Source organism: Scylla paramamosain, chromosome 29 (assembly GCF_035594125.1).
Source record: "Scylla paramamosain isolate STU-SP2022 chromosome 29, ASM3559412v1, whole genome shotgun sequence".
Taxonomy (NCBI): Eukaryota; Metazoa; Arthropoda; class Malacostraca; order Decapoda; family Portunidae; genus Scylla; species Scylla paramamosain.
Genome location: NC_087179.1, coordinates 12,234,380 through 12,257,161, shown reverse-complemented (window position 1 = coordinate 12,257,161; position 22,782 = coordinate 12,234,380). Strand labels below are relative to the sequence as shown.

Below are 22,782 nucleotides of genomic sequence, written 5' to 3'. Positions count from 1 at the left end.
GTTACATCCCCACAACGTCTTACTGGACTAAACGCCACAAAACAGAACTACAGATGTACGACTGAAGGTAAATACTGCCGTAACATCTTCGCCTGAGTTAACCTTATTTACCGACCGATCTTCTGGGCGGAGTGTAGCGTCTTTCAGCATTATCATTTAAACATTATTACTCGTTATTTTGGTACTTTCCGAGGTTATTTATTTATCTCTAGTGTCTTTTTTTTTTTCCCTCACATCTGAGTCTGGAAATTTAGCCAGACATAACGGATCGGCAGTGGTGACAGTAGGTCGTCTTTATATTAGCCACTATCTGCTTAATCTCTTACTATTATAAGCCATTCAAGCCAATCCTGTCACAAAATAGCGAAATATGATGAAGCTTTCATATCCGCCATTGCCTGGTTTAAGTTTGATGGTCGTCCCTTTCACTGGCCCGCCGCCATCTTGGATATGCTTGTCCCAGCCTGTTCCAATATTATTTTTTTTTTATTTCATAACTTATTTATTTCGATTAATAAGCAAGATTTTATGATTTCTAAAAATATTGAGTTACTTTTTAAGTGTTTTCCGTATCTATTAAGTGAAATAAGTTGATTTTGGCGTTGTATGTGTAAATAAGCAAGGGCTCATTGGCCCTATTTTGACAATCGTTTTTTCTAGATTTTTATTTCAGCATGTACTTAAGTTTTTATTGCTTAAAATTTTTTTATGATTTTTAAAGTGTTTTCCACTCCTATTAAGTCAAATTTGTGGACTGTAGAATTTTTTTTTAATCGTGTTAATGTTCCAACAATGTTTTCACTTTTTCCTCCAGTGTTTTTTTCTTTTTTTCTTATTTATTTCTGCTTTTAACTAATTTTTTTTTTATTTCTTCTTTATTTAATTTTTATTCGTATTAAGTCAAAATGAGTGGATATTTCATTGGTTTTAAAAGTGTAACAATATTCCAAGATTTTCTTATATATATATATATATATATATATATATATATATATATATATATATATATATATATATATATATATATATATATATATATATATATATATATATATATATTTGAAATCTCTTTATATTCACAATATTAAAGTATGTGGCTTGTCAGATATATATATATATATATATATATATATATATATATATATATATATATATATATATATATATATATATATATATATATATATATATATATATATATATATATATATATATATATATATATATATATATATATATATATATATATATATATATATATATATATACATATATATATAATTGAAACTTGAAATCTCTTTATATTTACAATATTAGTTAAAGTATGTGGCCTGTCAGAATATGTAAACCATTCAATTCTAGCTGCTGTTTTTCGAGGGGTCATTTTCAAAATGAAATACACACGTACGTAATTTAACGGTCTCTATGACGTCATTATCTGTGAAGTCATCAGAACGGCACTTTCCTCCCCTCTAGTCTAGTCTCTCCTCATCAATATTTAGCATGATTTCTAGTATTTTTTCTAAATATTTCTAGGTGTTTCCAGACATGCTGTGTGTGTGTGTGTGTGTGTGTGTGTGTGTGTGTGTGTGTGTGTGTGTGTGTGTGTGTGTGTGTGTGTGTGTGTGTGTGTGTGTGTGTGTGTGCCCTATCTTTCATTGTACAGGGCAAGAGGAAAGGCACACAGCCAAAGGGTGTGAACTGTTTTAGTTGATTGCCTTCCTGTAAATCAACCGTCCCCTTTCATATGAAAGCTTTTACATGCCACTGAGTTAATCCACCAAGTATCACAAGAGGTTGAATATTGAGTGGGAAAAAAGGCACGCACTGGCACAGTCACTTTGTGGGTGGAGTCTACACTGGCTGACCCGTATTCTTTAACACTCCTGCGCCGCACCTCCACTACTTTCTAGTTGAATTAACATTGGTTTTTAAGAGTGTTTTTTTTTTTATGATTTAGTGACTAACAAGATTTCTGCACTCAAAAGCCTCTAGTTGAAGTGACACACAGGTTTTGAAGGGCATTTTTACGGTTCTGGTGACATATTAACAGGATTTCTACACTCAAAAGGCCCTAATTGAAGAGGCATAAGGGCTTTTAAGTGTGTTTTTTTTTTACGATTCTAGTAACACATTAACATGATTTCTGCATTCGAAAGGCTTTAGTTGAAGTGATACACGAGTTTTTAAAGATGTTTTATGGTTCTATTGTCAGATTAACACGATTTCTACATTCAAAAGCCTCTAGTTGAAGTGAAACGGGTTTTTAAGGGTGTTTTTTTTTTCTAGTGACAGATTAAAGAGATTCCTACATTCGAAAGCCTCTCACCTAAGAAAGGTATGTATGTAAAATCCTTCTCACTCTCCCTAGTCTTCCTCCAGCATCTCTCTTCCCCTATTCGTCTTCCCTCGAGCCTTCTTGATTGTTATTGTTATGAATCCGTATATGTAGCAGGTCTGTAGGTGAGCAGATGAGCATGGTGTGTGTATGAATTAGCCTCATATGAGTGCACGTATAGTACATATGAGTACTGTGTGAGTGAGTATTGTGTTGTTCGTTGTTGACAGAGGCTGGCGCCGTTATCTATTACGCTAAGTAAGGCGCGGTCACGTAGTTGACGTCTACTGTAGGAATTAGTCTGAAGTTTTTTTCCTCGAGAGAGAGAGAGAGAGAGAGAGAGAGAGAGAGAGAGAGAGAGAGAGAGAGAGAGAGAGCATTCCATACAGTTTCTTTACAACAATAGTCAGATATACAAACAATTAAAAAATTATTCAGCATTCTCAGAACATAAAATAGCTAATATAAGAGGTAAGAGATAAAATAGCTTCTTAAAAATGCTTGAGGTTCGTAGTCAACTCCCATACGGCACATCTATTTTTTTTTTCTTTTAAATGTGCAAGCAATTCAAAATATTAAAATTCTCTATGAAACAAAAATAAATAATATGATCAGAAGGAGTAAAGAGCAAAAAATGTTAGGCACGTAGTCATAGTGTTTAGAATGACGTAAGAGTAAAAAACAAGAAAAAGATCGGCACCAGTGTTCCTCATTTGACTCTTCCTGGCCCCTGTACCTGGTGTTGGATTGCCTTCCAGAGCCACGGGTAAACACAGAAGCGTGCATCAAATGTGTGGATATAAAGATAGTAGTGGAATCATGCATAGTTTAGCTGCTTTATGCCTCCAGAAGGTGGGATGGGAGGGAACCTTACTTGTCAGATGGTCGTGTCACCTGTACGGGGGTTGATTTGTGTTTTGTGTGTTATGGTTTGTTTCCCGTTGGGACATAAGGATGTTAGGTTGTCTGCTTTGTTTGGGTTATGGTTATATTTTAATTTTTCTTGTATTGTGTAGGAAGGATCTGAGTAAGGGCAAATAAAAACATGTTACGAGAGAGAGGGAGAGAGAGAGAGAGCACTGAAGATCCCGGACTAAAGGAGACTGTTCAAAGATAAGTGCTGAATTACCTGGAGAAGCGTCTTGAAGCCCTTTTGAAAGTTTTAAGTCACAAGCTTGAGGAAATACAGAAGCAGGCAGGAAGTTTGAGTGCTTACCAGTAAAAGGAAAGTCTTGTAACTCTCTCCTCCACTGCAGACTGTTGAACACCACCACAACCTGCTGCACATTACCAGTCTGTTTAAGAGTACTCAGCCAGCAGCACAGCTCATAGCACGACCAGCAAGACAGCAGCCCTCCACTCCACCAGCCAAGATGCGGAGAGCACAGAATGGTAGGGGATGTGAAGCTTATTGCTGTTGTAGCTAACATAGTAGACATTTATTAATCCTTTTAAGTATTAAGTCTCACTACTTGCAGTGTGTATTTCTGATATCAGCTTTACCTGTCTGAATTTAACATTTGTAATGGAGATAAATTTTTGTGAGTTTTATCATTAGTTTTAAGTTTAAGTGTGAAACAACATAAACATTGTTTATGTTGTTTCACGTTACTTTAAGTGTTGGGAATTAAAAATGATAGATTTTTTTTTCTTTTTCTTTTTTTAGATTTTCTTGTTAACAGTATTATTTATAATGTACAGATTTTATCACTAAGCAATGAATGATATAAATGTAATACTGTGATATCCACTCATCCTGGTCAGGCTCTCATTAGCCTTTTTACTGCTGTAGTCACCTCTGTGTGACATTCAGAGTATTGTAAGACAGTTTGCATTGGTACACACACAGATGAGAGGAAAGGTTAATGTTGTATTTTCTGCGCTACATAGCTATTTAAGAGAGGTAAAGAAAAAGATGTTAGGAAGTCAATTTTGTTCCTTTTAGGCTGCATAAATATTTAAGAAACTAAAAGAAAAAGAGAATACAGTTACTTTTGTCTGTTTTAGGCTGCATACCTATTTAAGAAAGTAAAAAAAAGGAAGCTAGTTTTCCCTTTTAGGCTATAAATGTATTTTTGAGACTAGTACAAAAATAAATAAATCAATAAAAAGTTGTAGGGGATATTAGGAAAAATTTTTAGCATTGAAAGTGTTAACAAACTGCAAGGTTACATACATCACCTGAAGACTCTTAGCAGCAACAGCATGTCTTCCCCCACAGCAGCACAGGGAGAACCCACACAGCACCCGTATGGCCAGAACAGCGACTCACAGTACCTGGCTGAGGAGAACGAACACCTCACCACACAGCTCAAGGATAAGGTCAAGACACTCAAGTCGGTGAGTCTTGGTGATGTTGCTGAATGGCTCTGTTCTTTTTGTCAGGGTCTTGTGTATAGGGGAGGCATGAATCAAGTCAGTTAAAAGTATTAGTTATAATACTGGGTCTTTGGGGTTTTGTTTGTGTGTGGCTGTAGTGTTCATGTGCCAAGGATCTTGTGTACAGGGTAGGGGTTGATAGTGTCAGTTATTGTGAGGCCTTTGTGATTTTGTTGGTGGGTGGCTGTGTACTGGGGGAGGGATAAAAAGAATAATTTAACTTTGAAGGTCCTCTGAATCCTTTAGAAAATTAAAGGAGTAGGTGAATGGCTTAAAGTTTTGGTTCAGTAGAAGAATCATTTGCTGTCTGTGTGTGTGTGTGTGTGTGTGTGTGTGTGTGTGTGTGTGTGTGTGTGTGTGTGTGTGTGTGTGTGTGTGTGTGTGTGTGTGTGTTTTGTCAAAGTCAGTCTTTCCATCTCTTGCAGGTGAGCATTGAGATCCGGAATGAAGTGCGGGGACAGAACACCATGCTGGGGGAGATGGTGAGTGCTGCTTGGTGCACCTCCAGCTTAGAGACACACACATCTTTCTAATATCCTTCTGCATCTTTTCCTTTCATCTTTTGAGGTCACTGGTTCGCATAAATCTCTATAAGGTTGTCTTGAATTTTTTTCCTTTTCTTTTCCACTTAATAAATCTATCAGCATAAATATTCTTTTCCACTTAATAAATCTATCAGCATAAAGTTTTCATATTCTGGCAATTTGTCGTCATCATGATTTCATTTAATGTCTTTGTTCTGTGTTGGGCTGGATCACATATAATAGTTGTGCAAATAACTGAGTACAAAACACTAACGCTCATCTCTTGCACGGCAGGATGATGAGTTTTTCCGCTCGGGCAACCTGCTAGAGAGAAGCATGAAGCGTCTGGGCCTGATCAGCAGAGGCTCCCAGCACTGCCACCTCCCCATCCTCTTCGCCTTCTGCTTTGTCGTCTTCCTCCTCCTGTGGGTGGCTCTCAAGTTTAGGTGATGGGCATCTAGCCATTGATGTTTTTAAATCTGTTGTGGCTTCCCTACCCTTCCCCCAAGATCCAAGGCTGTAAGTTAAGGTTCCCTCATGTGTTATGCAGTCCCTCTTAATGTCATGTTGGCCTGTAGTGTTTGGTGCTTCTCACGCTGCTGGTCTTTGTGGCTCTCTGGCTAAATGTAACTTGTTTCTTCATATTTTTCTTATTGGGGTTTTGAATTAAGTTGGTGTGGCTTTTGGCTGGATTTAAAAGCCTTTTCTTGGTCTTCTTTTCTGCAGATTTATTAGTTGGCTAGTTTCAGTTGCTGGTTAGAGTAAAACTCCTTTCCTGATTATTTAGTTTAGGCTTTTATGTACATATATTTCTTGTAGGACTTTTCATAGTTCACTTGCCCCATTGATTAGGCAAAAACACCCTTCTTGATTGTATAGTTCTCTGTTGTCTTTTACTTGAATTAACCTATTGTTGTTAACCTATTGATTGACTTTAAGCTCCTTGATCAGTCATGCTTTTCTTGGACCTTTCAAGAGATTGTCTGGTTCATTAACTGTAAAGCTTCTCTCTCAGTCCTATTTTCTTCATAGTCCTTTATTTAACTTGAGGAGGTAAAGTAAATGCAATCTCACAAGCCACTGAGCTAAGGGAGGGCTGGGATTTTTGGGAGGATTTCCAGACATGGGGATGAAGGCACCACAGACTCATGTTCCTGTGTTCCTCTTATGGTATTTTATGGGGCAATTTTACCAGCTGTTTTAGTGTTTGTTGTAGAGGATCCATTTTTATGTAGTGAGGCTTGTTTCTGGTGTTGTAGTGAGAGTGTTTTGGTAGATGTTGTGTGGGAGGAGTTTTGTTCTAGATGTGATGAAAAAGGTGCTCAAAGTGAGATAGAGACCCAAGACTGCCTCCCATGTTATTTGCTGGATATAAAGACAGGTCAAGTTATGTGCTACATGTGTTCTTGTTCTTGTTTTTTTATGTAGTTTTTATCTCAGATGCTCAGGATGTTTTGTTGCTGGTATCATGGTTAAGAGTCTTGTAACCTTGCACAGGAAAATAAGCATGTCAATAGTGAGGGAAAGTTGAGTAGTGTATGGTTCCCATTTCCACTGTATCTAGTGTTTTTTCTTAATCTGAAGTCTAATTCACTGATATACTCTTCATGAGACCTATCTATCTATGTATATACCAGGGCAGCAACTCCACACAAGATGGCCCAGACAAAGCACTCACATTTGCATTCTTAGCTCTGTCAGCCCATGGTGGAATAGTCTTGTGCACCAAGCTACAACACCCAGGAGCTTAGGTACAGCACAGCTTATGAAACTTGCTAAATTGGAAAATATCAACAAATCAAATGACATAAGAATGAGGGAAACATTATCAAACTTCCAACTTTATCATCACAGCTATCCAAGCCTGTACAGTGATGTTAAGCTGTCTGTTTGAGTTGCTGAAGTGAGGTGTGAGGTGTGGTATGTTTTCAGTCTACCCACAAGTGACTGCTGATGACTTAAGTTCTGTCTGTCTAGTTTTGCATCTGCTTTGTGTCAATAATATAAATTTACACATGGGATGGTTAGTTGAGGATTTGCAAGTTCCTCAAGTAACTCATTGAAATGTGGTCTGTCTGTAGTCTTCCCACAAATGACTGCTGATCCAGGTTCTGTCAGTCCTATTTTGTTTCTATTTTGTCTCAGTGATATGAATTTATACATAGGATGGTTAGCTGAGAGTTTGCAAATTTCTGAAGTGAGGTGTGAAGTGTGACATGTTCCCAAATGATTACTGATGCCGATGACTCATGCTCTGTCAGTCTGTTTGTGCACTGTTGCTCTATCTGTTAAGGTGATAACCAGATGTCTTACCAGCAACTTGTCATGTCATATGCCCAAGGAGTGTCATGTTGAGGCTGACCATGTCACTTTTAGCCATATTTATATGAAGATTATTTTTTATATCGAATAAATGAATGACTTTACTTGTGTTTTATTGATGAGAGAGAGAGAGAGAGAGAGAGAGAGAGAGAGATCATTCTTTGTGAGAAAAATTTCTCACTTGCTTATTTTGAATCTTGGAATATCTTGAGTAGAATGAACAGTGCATGGAATTAAGAGAATGAAGAACAATGCATGGTCTGGACTGCATAAAGAATGGTGATGAGTTAAACAGAACAGTGCATGCTACAGAATTTCACCATCAACTCCTTTCCCACACAACAAGGGAGAATAACAAGGAGGCATATGTATTGTTATTTATTTTACATGATCTACAAAATACTCTTGGGCATCTGAGCACCCAACACACAAGAGGGTTAGGGTGTGAGGAGGGGACCTGGGGCAGTAAAAGTACGGAGTCACGGCACGCAAGCAGAGAGTCACCCCCGCATTCACAGCCACACCACCACCCTCGCCTCCCACAGCAGTGGCAGGGAGGGACCACACAGGCGATGTAATGTAGGATGAAGTGTCTGATGCAATGGTGACAAGGCCTTCTTACACCTTGTACCGATTTTTTATGAATAGGTGTGGCTAAGGTTTTCAGTCTTATTAGCAATGAGGTAAGAATGGAGTGGTAGATGACTGGAATAGACTTTGCATTCACAGTGTTGAGTCAGTAGCATGATAGGTGGTGTATAAGAAGGTATAGTTTACAAAGGGACTGCCACGTGATGGTCTCTAGCAGCTTTCCTCAAGGACAAGCGGTGTGGTGTGAGGTGGGGGTGACACACTGGCGAGGTCCGTTAGTTCATTATTGCATAGGTGACTTGGGGGAGGCAACACACATCACCTCGGTTGGGGTAATGTCAACACATGTTACAAAAATTAGTAGATTTTGACATTTTTTTGTTAATATATATTTGTATGTATGTATATATATCTATTTATTACAATAACAATCTGTAGTCAATCGGTTTTGGGTTGTCAAAGGAATATTCGTAAAATCAGTTCTTGCCCTGAGAGAGATTGATGAAAGTCTGATGAGTTTTTTTTTTTTTTTTTTGAAAAGTCTGGTTATTTCACATGTTGGGGGGAAGGGGAAACTGTATTGAAATGCAAGACCTACACTGGTAACTGGTAAGAGTCAAAAATACACTATAGGTTAAATATAGCACTCATCACCTATCCCATTCACACACACACACACACACACCTAACAGCAGCAGCAACACATCACACACCACATCAGTCTAAAACATTACTACTGGCAAAATACACACACAGACTGACTCCCTCCCTTCTGCAATGCTGTAAGTCTGTCATGTGGAATTGCCATGTACCTAATCCTCTCCTAGACACTCAAGCATCCTCTTCATCTTGTAACTGCTGCCTGCTCTTCCTCTTCCTCTCAATTCACAAGCCTGTCAATGAACATGCATACACACAAACACACAAACACACAAGGTTTTGAGTTTTGTTTTATTGTTTTGTTTTTCTTCCCGCATTCTCAGTACTAGATAGAATTGTTTTGTATTTCAATTTTTTACCGAGTTCAAACTACTATATAGTGTTGTGGTTTCTCTTGTTACACTCTGCCCAGCTCTCTCCCACCCTCACAGAGTTGTCACCTCTTACTATGAAAGGCATTAGTAGTAGTAGTAATCATAGTAGTAGTAGTAGTAGTAGTAGTGGTGGTGGTAGATGAAAATGGTAGTAGTAAGCTATTTAAGTAGTGTTAAGTAGGTGCTACAGAAGTTGAAGTGCCACCTGTAGTGTACAAGTAATGAATGTAGTGTAATTACTAACACCTGGAAGAATGACATCACTGCTACAGTAATTACTACTGCCACTGCTACTTTGACTATTACCTCTACGGTACATTAGGCAGCACAGAAAAACTTACACGTCTAGGATGATTTAGTCATATATACACTATTTGTACTCCAGTCTCGCCACTCTCCTGGTTTTTCTCTTCTGTCCGCACTGATCTGTTGATTCTCTGTTAGGTACAATAACTGCTTGTGGTCTCAATACCTGAGTCTAAAGGAGGATGATTTTTTTAATACAACTACAAAGGGAAGATGTCAAATTTTACTCCAAAGACTGACAAGCAAGAGGGTAAAATTGAAGACTGCAAAACTGAATACAAAAGTGCTTTAATAAAAAAAAAAAGCTTCCAGCAAATTATGACAAGAGAAAAATCAGTATTAAAACTGGAAAAGATTAGGAAGAGATAAATAAAATTCCCTAAAATTCAAAAAAAAAAAAAAGAAAAATAGTAAGATTTCCTTATCAAGGAATGACAAAGGAGATCAATAAAATGTCTTAATCATTCAGGTAAAAAAAGTATGATTTCCACAAAACAGCAAACAAAATGCACAATTAAAACTGTATGGGACTGGGGGTGAATTAATGTGAAGGGGCGGGCTGGTTAGTACAACTTTGGCATGAATAACTCGCAATGAACGCAAGATACACACACACACTCCCCCATGAGACAAAGACACACAGAAAGAGATATGGATTGACACACCCTCCCTGATGTGGCTTACGTGGCAGCGACCACCACCATGCCACTACAAAATATTACTGATGTTGCTGTTGTTTTTGAATCTCACTAAGGGTTGGTGTAAGGGAGGCTCACAGTGTTGTTGTTCCGACCACAATGCATCAATCATCAATGTCATCAGCCACGTTCACTGCAAGGCACCACAGTTCACATTCACACTTACAAACACACTCCACGCATGCCACGCACTCGCTAATCTGAAGGAGCTGAACGAATTATGAAGTATGAGGAGAGGAAGGGGCCTGTACACAAGAGTGAGACACAGGGAAAGAGAGACAGAGAACTATACAGTGTTGTAGTACAAACATTATACAGAATATACAGCTATTATGATACAGGATGAACGCCCCAGTCAGGTTACAGCTGTAGCTATATACACAGGATGGTTACAGTAGTGTTGACTGTGTATTGCTTGAAGGGGATGATGGTGGTGATGGTGATGGTGTGGTGCAGCAGGAGGGAGGGAGATGGGGGGGGGCAGGGAGGACACGAGGGGCACCACACACACATACCTAGCCGCTGGGTCACCCTAAGACGACCTTTATAACTCGAAAACCAACGACATAGATTCGTATTCTCAAACACTTCCGCCTCTCATCAGGATTTGTCCAAGGCCAAAGGGACGATTGGTTGAGCTCCTGTGGGCATTTGTTTCCCCATCAGAGGTGTAGAATCCACACTAAACTATTACCAAGATCATGAGAGCACCCTTGAAAACCCAAACACCCTTCACTAGAGCCTGGTAAAAGTAGTCGAGGTAAGGAGGTGGAATGTTTGAAAATACAAATCATAGTTTTTCACTTTAAACACTTAACGTACAATTTTCAAACTAGCAGTGGTACAGTAAATATCTCTATTTTGTTAACATTTGTATAACGTTGAGTGGGGTGTTTTACGAGACGGGGGACGCCAAAAGTACCGAAAAAGTTACACACCAGTTTGGGTTTTTTGGGAAAAGGTTTAATTCTCAAAGATATGATGAGGATTAACTTGGAAATGAGATCCCTAAGATTTCATCAGGTCATCAAAAAACATATCACATAGCAGTTATGTGACACCCTGTAAGCCCTAGATGAGTGTAGTGGTTCGGGGAGGACAAGGAAGAGGAATGGAAGGACAGGGAGTGTAGCTTCATCCCGAGACAAGTGGGAGATGCATGGGGCACACTGGAAGCCAAAATATTCAACCTCTCAGAAGCACCTGGCAGATGTGTGACTTACTGCTTGTTTCCTACTGACTTAGCTGGGAAAATGTGTCTAGCATGTATTACTTCCCCATATGAATTCAAAATCTTTTTCTTTATCCTTTTCAGCAATTACATCCCTCAAAACCTCCCCTGTAAACTGTTGTGCCTCAAAAGTTAACAAATTTTCTAGGATTGGTCTAAAGGTTTGTGTGGTGTGAGAGCAGAGCAGAGAGCCAGCAGCTGTCACCTCAGTGCTGAGTGCTGGCCTCTGCGTTGTCTGTAGCACTCATACTTGTGACTTGAGTCTTCTTGTGGCAGCATAAGTCTTAGCTTAGGAAAAGTTAATGAATGCATGTTGATAATCTTAAAGCATTGCGAGTCTGGAATGCTCCTTGACACTGGTAGTAAGTAAACAGCTTAGTAAAATCTGGTTATTGGGTTATATTAAAAAATTGTAAATGTTTATAAATGCAATATACTAAAACCCTCAGAAAATGGTTAATCATTTGCCAGCCTGAAGCCCTCCCTGCCTCCCTCACCTGCCGGGACACCCACCTCATTTAGGCACTGACTCAGGTGAGGCAACGCAGCCTCCACACACCTGACACAAGCAGGGTGCACTCCACCACCCACAGACACGTGACAATGTCTGAAATGTGAGCAAATAAGTTTATTGACCAGGTGCTGCAGGCAGACGAGGGAGGCAGGAAGTGTTGTGTTACTCTGGGAGGGAGTGAGGGAAGGTGTGGCCACAGGGGGGTGTGGCTCTGGCCTGTACAGTGTGTGTGTGTGTGTGTGTGTGTGTGTGTGTGTGTGTGTGTGTGTGTGTGTGTGTGTGTGTGTGTGTGTGTGTGTGTGTGTGTGTGTGTGTGTGTGTGTGTGTGTGTGTGTGTGTGTGTGTCATGCAGAACAACTTACTCCTCCACTGACTGCCTGACTGACTGGCTGACTGGCTGACTGATTCTCAACACTGGGAGATTCACAACAAACACAGACAAACACTAAACGCATCACTGAACACATTTCTCAAACATTTGGCGCTGGAAGAAACGGAACACAAACTATACAGTAGTACTAATCCTACACAAATAAATAGAAATGACCTAACACTAAATTAGTCGGTAATTCCCTACTAACTCCTACTGACATTAAAAACGTGGTTGGCTGTTGTTGCTGGTTGTTTATAAATTACAAATAATATAAAGAAATATACATATGTTTGTATATATACGTAAAACACACAGAAGAGTCTGCTTTAAATTAGATATGGGCACTCCACCAGCCGGTTGACATCAACATTCATCAGCTTCCACCTCTTGCCACTTCTCATCCACAGTCAACACACACTCTTTGGCTTCAACTCCTTCACTCTGGGTCCACTCCTCCACCGGCCGCCTGAACATCCCAGCAGGGTGGAGGCTGGCACGGTGAAGGGCAATGATGACACACTGTCTGCGCTCCACTTGCAGTGAGAGACGGAGCCACAGGAGGGGTGATGGGAAGGAAGGATGGGAGTGAAGGGAAGAGGGACACATGCATCACAGTAGTATAAAGTTCTATACACATATACAAAGATTCTACATAGCTTATCTTACAGGAATCCTTTCTTCATTTGTTGTCTTTCCTTTGTATTATTTTCCATTATTCAAATCATCTTCCAGCACAAAACCTTCACTCATTTCCTTTTTTTTTTTCTATGTTCCTGCCAAAGCAAGACATGAAACAGGGCAGAACAGGGCTGTGGAGTCGAGGCATTGGAAGCAGAAGCAATACTGGGTCACTGGAGTCAGAATCAGAGGTGATACAAACTGAGAGACTTGTAACCAACAGACAGAATGAGAGTTGGGGTGATGTGTAGTGAGTCCACAGCCCTGAGGAATAACACAACAAAACTGCTGTGCATTACCTGTCCACACTACACAGGTCTAGTTAGGAGCATACACATCCTGGTGTGCACGCACGCACACACACACACACACACACACACACACACACACACACACACACACACACACACACACACACACACACACACACACACACACACACTCTCTCTCTCTCTCTCTCTCTCTCTCTCTCTCTCACACACACACACACACACACACACTAAGGAAGGCAGGGAACAACATAGGGTAAGTCTTGGCACACATACTAACGTACAGACTAGCCTGAGTGAAGACAACCAGACCCATTCTCTTTGATTATCCGATATAACACTTCTTGAGGTGTTAACTTAAGCACACAAAACTATCAGTATAGTACGTCATAATGTAACATGGCGTCAAGGCAGGCTGCGCCATCCTCCAAAACACTGTAAGTAAACACCACACAAGAGTAGAATATTGAGGACCACTCTTGTGTTTCTGTACCAAAAGATTTAGGACATAAAGCAATGGAAAACACATGAGATTCTCTGCTGTATTTGCACTCCTCTCTCTCTCTCTCTCTCTCTCTCTCTCTCTCTCTCTCTCTCTCTCTCTCTCTCTGTCTCTCTCTCTCTCTCTCCCCCTCTCTCTCTCTCTCTCTCTCCACACCTCTGGAGCCTACCTTCATCTCTATTACAACTATTATCACGGTGGCTGAACTAAAATAACACAGACCTTTAATTATTGTTATTCCATCATTTTGTGCTGTACACTTTCCCTTCCCTGTCCCTTTCCCATCACACACATGCTGCGCCTTGGAGTCTCGGAACACAGTAGTAGTTATGGCACCATCGCAGGTCACGCCTGAAGCACAGTGTGATACACTGACATACAAAGAGGGAATGCCGCTACTGCTGCTGCCACTGCAGCTGCTACCATCATCTCTCCATAACTATGTAGTGAATAATGAAGAAAACTATTCATAAAACAAATTTCATCAGCATTTTGATTTCATTGTGGGGAAAGATAAAAATCAAATTTCAGTTATCATGTAACATTTCAATACAAGAGAAAAAACTACTTATGTTGAACTTTTTATATTATTGTTTTTGAGACATTCTTCTTTTAATTAATTACTTTCATTTAGGAGCGATGAGAGATGATAAATGGCTCAGGATGAAGAACAGAAGCAGCAGGACAAGACAAGACAAGACGAGGCAGCAGAGCAGGACACAACAAACAAGTAACACAGCGTTGCATTCCTTCTGCCTTCCATGGTAAGGAGCATCCAAAGCTTTAACCAAAAGGATCAAACCTCAACAAAATGAACCGCCACACTCCACATCACTCCAGTGTTCATGTGTTCCACCCCACCTTCCCCTTCACCCTCTGCCCCAACTCCAGGCAGAGCCAACCAAACGCTCACCTCCTAAGCATAAAGTAATCCTGGAAGCCTAAGATTGATCCACTAAAAGAAGCCATTATGAGATATGTAATTCTGAAGCTTCAGTCACAAGATCCCTGATTTCTGAAGTTTTTAACAAGTGATATCGCCGCCGCTGCCGCTGCTGCGCGTCATGAAAAATAAGTGAGTGTCTACCACGATGAATTTTGTGTCGATACAAAAATAATCTGAGGTTTGGTACTTGGGTTCTAATTGATATACGTATTCTAGTTTTGTTATGGCAACTGGAAAAGAACCTTCGTACACGCCACCGCCGCCACTTGGGAAGGGTCAGACTGGCACACTACCTACACCACTGACCGTCGATGCACAGACTGCTCAGCGCTCTCGTCTCCTCCCGACGAGACGCACACAAGAAAAACCTACGAGCTTTCCCACTGACTTAAAATAACACAAAGATTCAAGCCCTGACTGAGGCACTTGTACCAACAGGAGGGAGGAGCACAACGGCTGCTACGACAGCTCGGCACTTCCCTCGAGTCGGTGACCTGGGCTGGGAAGATCTGTATTATTTGTCTGACTAGAGGTAACATGCAATCAGTCCCCTGTAACACTGCAACACCTCCACTGCCTGCCCCATCACACCACCAGGCTCACACACCCACACCCAAATGCTGGCTGGGTGGTGCCTACCACCAAAGCTGTCTCATACCTGGGAGGCTGCAGGCATCTGCCCCCAACACACACACACACACACACACACACACACACACACACACACACACACACACACACACACAGGCAGCACACTTGGGTTTGGCCTTGGTGTGCGTGGACCATGAGTCTTCCCTGGCCACCGAGTAACAGGAACTTGGATGAGGAACTGAAAACGTTTTCGTGTTGAGATTTAGAAATGCAAGTCCAATCAGACGGTAGTGATTCAGGATGATTCGGTTACGTGTTCCAATGTTTCCACTTCCCTTAAAATTATAATGTGGCCTTTCTTGGCTTACTACTAAGACGGCATCATCCCGACAAGACTTAGCCTCCACCGGGAGAAAATACTGATTACGACACTCACTAAGACATCTTGCCTCTTGCCCTGCACTGCCAGTGAGTGCCAGCTATGCAGCAGCAGTGCCAAGGGACAGGTGTGCCAGCACTCCTCAAATAATGCCGTCTCTCAGGGCCAGCCAGAAGCAGGCACATCTGTGAGCCCAGCGCAGCACACTGTCTTTAGTAATACTGGGGTCCCTCCACAGGGCAGGATGGTGCTCAGCCAGGGAGGCGCTGGATCCTGTCTTGTGCCCCGCCAATCCCCACCTCCTGACTCCCTCCCTCCACAGAGGACTCACTCTCCAGCTAAGCAGTGTTGAGCAGCAGGGAAGTCCCTCAGGATTGGAGGCATTGCCGAGTCTGCCACAGACACACACCGCACACACTCACACACACACACGCACCCTCGCCACAGCCAGACACAAGGTGAATCACGGCTCCCTCACAGCTTGGGGTGCACTGGTTCCCAGCGTCAACACTTCCTTGTGTTACTGAGCCAGGGCCTTCCTTCCTTCCTCTCTGCCTCCACACCAGAAAGTCTGAAGCAGCTCCAAGTGCAGCACATGCCACGGCAGTGCTGTGTGCTGGCGGCAGCGGCACATCTCAGTCAGCGCGTGCCATGCCGACCACTGCAAAACACCTCCTATGTACACGACTAATGTGCTAGAAATTCTGCTGTCTCTTTCGCTTCTGGTCCATGGCATCCAGGATGGGCTGCCGCTTGGCCTGATAGCGCTGCCGCAGCTCATCAATCTCCCGCTCCATCTCTTGGTCCAGCGTGGCCATGCGCTGGTGCAGCTCCTCATATGTCAGGTGCTTCAGCTGCCAGGAACACAAGGCCATGTGTCAGGCAGGAAACTGGTCATTTCAAAACTATCAGGGTTATATTACTATGTTCTTTTAAGGAGCAGCAGTCAAATGAATTAATGCTAAGTGGTGAAAGGGTTAATGCATCAAGAAAATGACAGTGAAAGAGTTAATGCATCAAGAAAAACAGTGAAAGGGTTAATACACCAATATAAACAGCAACTCACAGGAACAACAACACACTCTGCCATCACTCACATTAACAACAGCAACAACAACAAGAACATACACTGCCATCACTCACAAAGTCAAAGTCTCCGTCAATGAAGGAACGCTGGAACTTCGGCTGGTTCTCTGCCGCCACGCCGCGGGCAGGGGCGGCCGGTGGTGAGCTGGATTGTTCATTTGCACCAGCTGTCTCTGCAGGTCATTCTGCAACAGACCACAACCCTCAGTGCTGCCACCACCAGGCAGTGCAACACTTAGCCTACTGACTGCTACAGCCCTCCTTGGCTCACATTCACAGCAATGGGAATTTTGAGAGAGAGAGAGAGAGAGAGAGAGAGAGAGAGAGAGAGAGAGAGAGAGAGAGAGAGAGAGAGAGAGAGAGAGAGAGAGAGAGAGAGAGAGAGAGAGAGAGAGAGAGAGAGAGAGAGAGAGAGAGAGAGAGAGAGAGGGAGAGAGAGAGAGAGAGAGAGAGAGAGAGAGAGAGAGAGAGAGAGAGAGAGAGAGAGAGAGAGAGAGAGAGAGAGAGAGAGAGAGAGAGAGAGAGAGAGAGAGAGAGAGAGAGAGAGAGAGAGAGAGGCTATTTTTGTCTTCTCCAAGTTACAGAATGATTAAATACTCTATTCCTACCATACAAGACACATTAAAGTATAAGATGCACCTATAATTTGGCAAGATATATTTAGGAAAAATTAAAACTCCACATTTTTCAAAGACAGAAGTTGCTCTTATTCTTAATCACATTTCCTTTAATATTTTACTTAAAATTAAATGAGATGCCATAAGTGTCTTCTCTTGTGCAATAGTGTTGTTGTCCAAAGCACTGGTGCTTTACCTCAGCAAGGAGCAGAGACAGAACAATATATCAACACTCGATGGTGGCCTGCATGTGATTCACCTACGGTCGTCTGCTGGTCACCCAGCCAGCCATTCCCCTGCGGAAAGAGCTCAGAGCTCATAGTGACTGATCTTTGGGCAGGACTGAGACCACAGACACACCACACACCGGGACAGCAAGGTCACAACCTCTTGGGTTACATCCCATATCTACTTGCTGCTAGGTGAACAGGGGCTACACACATTTGCCTCGCTGCGCCCGGGATTCGAACCCAGGCCTCCCTGGTTTTGAGCCAAGCGTGCTAACCGCTACACTAGGCAGTGTGTGTGTGTGTGTGTGTGTGTGTGTTCCTTACATTGGATGCAGCACTGGCAGCAGCTCCTGTGCCCACATCTCCATCTTGGCTACCCCATCTGCCCTCACTGCTCTTTCCATGTCTCAAAAGATATATCATTCCATTGTGCCCTAAAAGTTACAGAAATGCAACTCCATGTCTAAGAAGTGGACAACTCTAGCTTATATTTACATTTTAGCCTTGCATCATGAGAAGGGCAACTCACTTCCCTCCTTCACTCTTTCTAAGTGTGGCTGGACAATGGCTGTCTAGTATACACATCAAGACAACAATCTAATACATTTTCTTAATTTAATTTCTTTAGCATTACTATGATTTGTAATCATTACCTAATAATTTACATATAACATATATATTTCATTTTGGGGACAACTGGGAATTATTGTGTCAAATAGAGGTGTTTTGGGTGCTACGTGTACCAGTAACAATAACCCCCAGGCCTGCCAAAACCTGACCATCAGGATATAAGATGCAGTGTGATTTTTCTAATATTCTTCTCCTTTTATTTCTTTAAGTGCGTCTTATGAGGCGGAAAGTACAGAAGTAAGTCTGTGTTGTCTTCTCCAAGATGATGACAAATTGAAGTGCAAAACAAAGATAGACAGAGACTAGGGGGTTAATTGTGTTTTCTCTGGACCACAGAAGAATTCTAGTAAGTGCAAAAGAAAATTCAATGGAGAGCAGCAGGTTAATCAAGTCTTCTTTAGGCTGCAGAAGGATTTAAAGGCACAGAAATATATGAGAACAAACACCTGGCACCCAACATGAACTAACATCAACAAGTCTGTCCTTCAATCCAGCTACATCACAGTAATCAACAAGCCAATGCTACCAATCTACATGTGTACAAGTGGCTGCACCATGGTGACATTAAAACAAGCATGAATAGCAGACAGCACTCAGCCCCCATTACTTCTGTCCTCCCTCTCACTGGCAGCACAGCACAGTGGATGAAGTGTGTGTGTGGAGCAGCTATGCTTCCTCTAATGATATATATATATATATATATATATATATATATATATATATATATATATATATATATATATATATATATATATATATATATATATATATATATATATATATATATATATATAAATTATTTTTATTTTATTTTTTTTTATTTTTATTTATTTTTTTTTTTTGTGTTGAGGAGTCACAGGTATTAAAAACTCAATGTTACTCCCCAAAAATTTGTTTTATCAGTAAAAACAAAGAAGTGATATAATAATAACTAAAAAGTTATAATTATATCATCCTCCAGTGTGTGGATGAGCAAACATTGAACCTTCCTGTGTCAAAATGTGATGCAAAAACACAGACTTTTATTCTATTCATAAATATTTCTGTATCATACTGCAAAGTGATATACAACAATAATACAACAGTGGTGTGTGCTACAGCTGGCCACACCACACAACACACATAGGCAGCAAGTGATGGGAAGAGCTGTAGATGAATCAGATACACTCCCATCACTGCTGCACCTCAGATTATGTGTGTGTGGATAACTGTGCTTTCTCTGTAACACTAGCTAGCCACAAAACACATAGGACAGGCAGACAGTGATGGGAAGAGACATAAACTGCTAATACATTCCCAGATGCACAGACATTAAGTGACTGGTAACACTGACACCTTCGATCATGAATCCCTCAATCAGTCATCCTACTAAACCATGAAAGTTTCGCCTTCTACTCACATTTTTCTCCTCCTCGCCCATTTGCTGGTCAGGGCGGAATATGTGTGGGAGGCAGGGAGAGGAGTTACTTGGGTTAAGAGTCAGTGGCTTAACTCTACCTCTAGACTAGTATTACTCCTACTGCATGTTATATATCAACAAATCTCCCCACATTACATAGTAAAACATCTTCCCTTGAGACACTGTGAGCAATAATATGATGACTAATATCAGCATTCCCCTACTAAATGTTGGCTGTTATATTCAGAGCATTGTGAAAAATGTATGAAGTTACCCTTACATCATTACTATCATCCTCACTCAGTAATAATACTTGTATGAATTCAAAGGCGGAGGAAGAATGTCTAAGAACCAAAATGTGTTAAATTCAGAAAAGGAAAAAATTTAAAAGTTGTTTGATTAATAAAAAAAAACATTCCTGCATACAAAATCAAATTAATGATGGCTGTCAATAAAATAAATAAATAAAAAGTGTAAAAATAATAATAAAACCATTCCTCCATACAAAATTAAACTAATAATGGTTGTTAATAGAATAAACACAAAAAGTGTTGAAGCAATGATAAAACCGCTATTGCATACATAATAAACAGTTGCATTGTGTTACGTATAAGTCAGTTATCACACAGGGCAGCTCACCTCAAACTTCCTGCGCTCCTCAGCAGACAGCGGCTTGGGCTGGGGGTGCACCACCGCCGGGGGGTGTACACCATGGTGCCCTCACCCGTGGGGTACTGCTGCTGCAGTTGCTGCTGCTGCTGCTGTGCTTGTTGCTGCTGCTGCTGCTGCTGTACTTGCTGCTGTGACTTCTGAGTGTTCTGCTGTGCATGTTGCTGCTGTAGTTGTTGCTGTTGCTGCTGCTGGGTTAGATGCAGCTGCTGTGGCTGTATGGTGCTGGGCTGTGCAGATTGCTGTAGTAGATGTGCCTGCTGCTGCTGTGCTAGGTGCTTGTCGTCCACTGTCATCTGCACAGCACAGCACAACACAACACAGCAGCACAGGGAGGGAGAGAGAAAAGGGGAAAGCAGTCAGTTATAAATGGGATAATTATAACAACAAAGTCATCAAGCAGGCAAGGAACTGATAGAAACACTACATGTCTCAATCCTCATTGAAATACTGAAAGAACTATGGCTTATATATTATATAAGTACATATTTCAAGGTGTGTGTGTGTGTGTGTGTGTGTGTGTGTGTGTGTGTGTGTGTGTGTGTGTGTGTGTGTGTGTGTGTGATGTGTGTGTGTGTGTGTGTGTGTGTGTGTGTGTGTGTGTGTGTGTGTGTGTGTGTGTGTGTGTTTTGTAATTTTAACCCTTACAGTCTGGGAAAACTTCTAGGAACATATTAAACACTCCAGTTTATGTTAGAATTTCATGAAATTAGAAACTTTTAAGGTGAGTATTTTACAAGACTCAATACACAACTCACTGATTTCAGATCAGCCATGAAACTCAATGAATGCATATAAATTTACCAGAAATAAGATTACAAAAAGACTACCAGATTCAGAGGGTTAATACCAATATTTGTATGGTTGACAAATATAACTATTTACCTATCTACCACCACTATCACTATTATTACCACTACTGCAACTACTACTACCTGCGAGGACTGCATGGCAGGGTGCTGCTGGGACACAATGGGTCGGCCCGTGCCTACGTACTGCTGTGGCGGGGACACAGCCTGCTGGGGGGAGGAACTGCTGTCCTTCACTCCTTTGCTCCTCGCCTGCCGGAACACAGCACACTTCACTCACCAATGCCACTCACATGACAATTTAAGTTCATATTCTGACATACTGGCCATACCTCCACTACTTTCAAAAGGGTTTTAAGGGTGTTTATATGGTTGCAGTGACAATTTAACAAGATTTCTGCATTATCAACAGGCAAAACACTCTTTACTAATCATGTGTGGTCTTTGAGAACAGTTGTGGTGAGAGAGCAAGGCGTTTCAGAACAAGAGCCTTAATAAGACAACAGTACGTTATCTACACGATTTGAAACAGTTTATAAGTAGTACAAATCTATATAGAAAGTACTTATTTAGATATGAATTCTTAATGCATACAGATAAGAGAGAGAGAGAGAGGAGAGAGAGAGAGAGAGAGAGAGAGAGAGAGAGAGAGAGAGAGAGAGAGGAGAGAGAGAGAGAGAGAGAGAGAGAGAGAGAGAGAGAGAGAGAGAGAGAGAGAGAGAGAGAGAGAGAGAGAAATTAGTACAAAACACCCACCTTCTTCTCCTGCTCCTTCTTGTCAAAATAATCAAGAAAGAGAGGCCGGTCTACCCTCTCTCCTGGCGCTGTGTCGTGTCCTGAGGGAGAGGGAAGAATAACCATTACACCTTCATCATGCCACGACACAAAGGCCCTCATCATCCTTCTATTTTGCCCAGTCCAATAAAGGCAGATGCTGTTATCTTATCTCTGTATATAATTCTCTCTCCATCCTGCCTTCTTTTACTATATCTATATCATGATGTTCTTACTGTTCATGTCCACCAGATGATAAAGGATGTTAAGAATCTTCTCTCTGTTGTTTGTCTTGTCCAGGCCAGGCAGATCTAAAAACTCTCTCTCTCTCTCTCTCTCTTTCTCTCTCTCTCTCTCTCTCTCTCTCTCTCTGTTGTGCATTCTTTTACCATCTCTAGTTGCTTTTCTGTTCCTCTTATTATTATGTCCATCACTGCTTCCTGTGTGTTATGTTATGTTCACTTTAATGCCACTCAATATTCTGATAAGGCTTGGTTTTATCTTCTACAGCTAAGTACTTTCAAGGTTCTTTTCTGATTCATATCATTCATAATGAGTCAGTAAGTCAATAAACTTTTACAAACAATTATGCTATCACCATCTGTACATTCTTTCCATCCATATCAACTCATTATTCTTCCATTTCATCCACCTCCTCCTCTACTTTCTCCACTTCTTGTCTTTCCTTTCTACAATATGCAAGAAATCCTTTAATTTCTGTCTGTCTAATAAAAGATCTCCAGCTTCAGAAAGGCTAGCCATTAACAAAAAAACTAAATCCTTTACTCTATTATATACTGGCTATGAATAAATGCATAATGTTCAAATGTCTGTCTGTCTGCCTGTTTGCTTCTCTCTTTCTCCCACTCACTTTTCATGGTGGAGTCTTCGTC

General features: G+C 41.1%; 2 protein-coding genes across 2 annotated transcripts in view; one reads left to right on the top strand and one right to left on the bottom strand.

Moving 5' to 3' along the window:
- The first annotated feature begins 1,984 nt into the window (after positions 1-1,984).
- LOC135115320 (BET1 homolog) lies at positions 1,985-7,667 on the top strand. Its single transcript, XM_064031945.1, has 6 exons — positions 1,985-2,011; positions 2,290-2,338; positions 3,595-3,730; positions 4,560-4,678; positions 5,143-5,199; positions 5,536-7,667. The coding sequence occupies exons 3-6, from the start codon at positions 3,712-3,714 to the stop codon at positions 5,689-5,691; spliced, it is 351 nt and encodes a 116-aa protein (XP_063888015.1). The 5' UTR covers positions 1,985-2,011; positions 2,290-2,338; positions 3,595-3,711; the 3' UTR covers positions 5,692-7,667.
- A 261-nt stretch (positions 7,668-7,928) lies between these two features.
- The window catches only part of LOC135115319 (serine/threonine-protein kinase 3-like), a 30,840-nt gene continuing 15,986 nt past the window's right edge, over positions 7,929-22,782 (bottom strand). The window contains 8 exon segments of the mRNA XM_064031944.1: positions 7,929-16,529; positions 16,819-16,892; positions 16,895-16,946; positions 20,277-20,335; positions 20,338-20,602; positions 21,242-21,367; positions 21,872-21,951; positions 22,761-22,782. The exon segment at positions 22,761-22,782 is cut by the window's right edge and continues 198 nt beyond it. Coding sequence (XP_063888014.1) covers positions 16,371-16,529; positions 16,819-16,892; positions 16,895-16,946; positions 20,277-20,335; positions 20,338-20,602; positions 21,242-21,367; positions 21,872-21,951; positions 22,761-22,782 — 837 coding nt within the window. The 3' untranslated portion in view covers positions 7,929-16,370.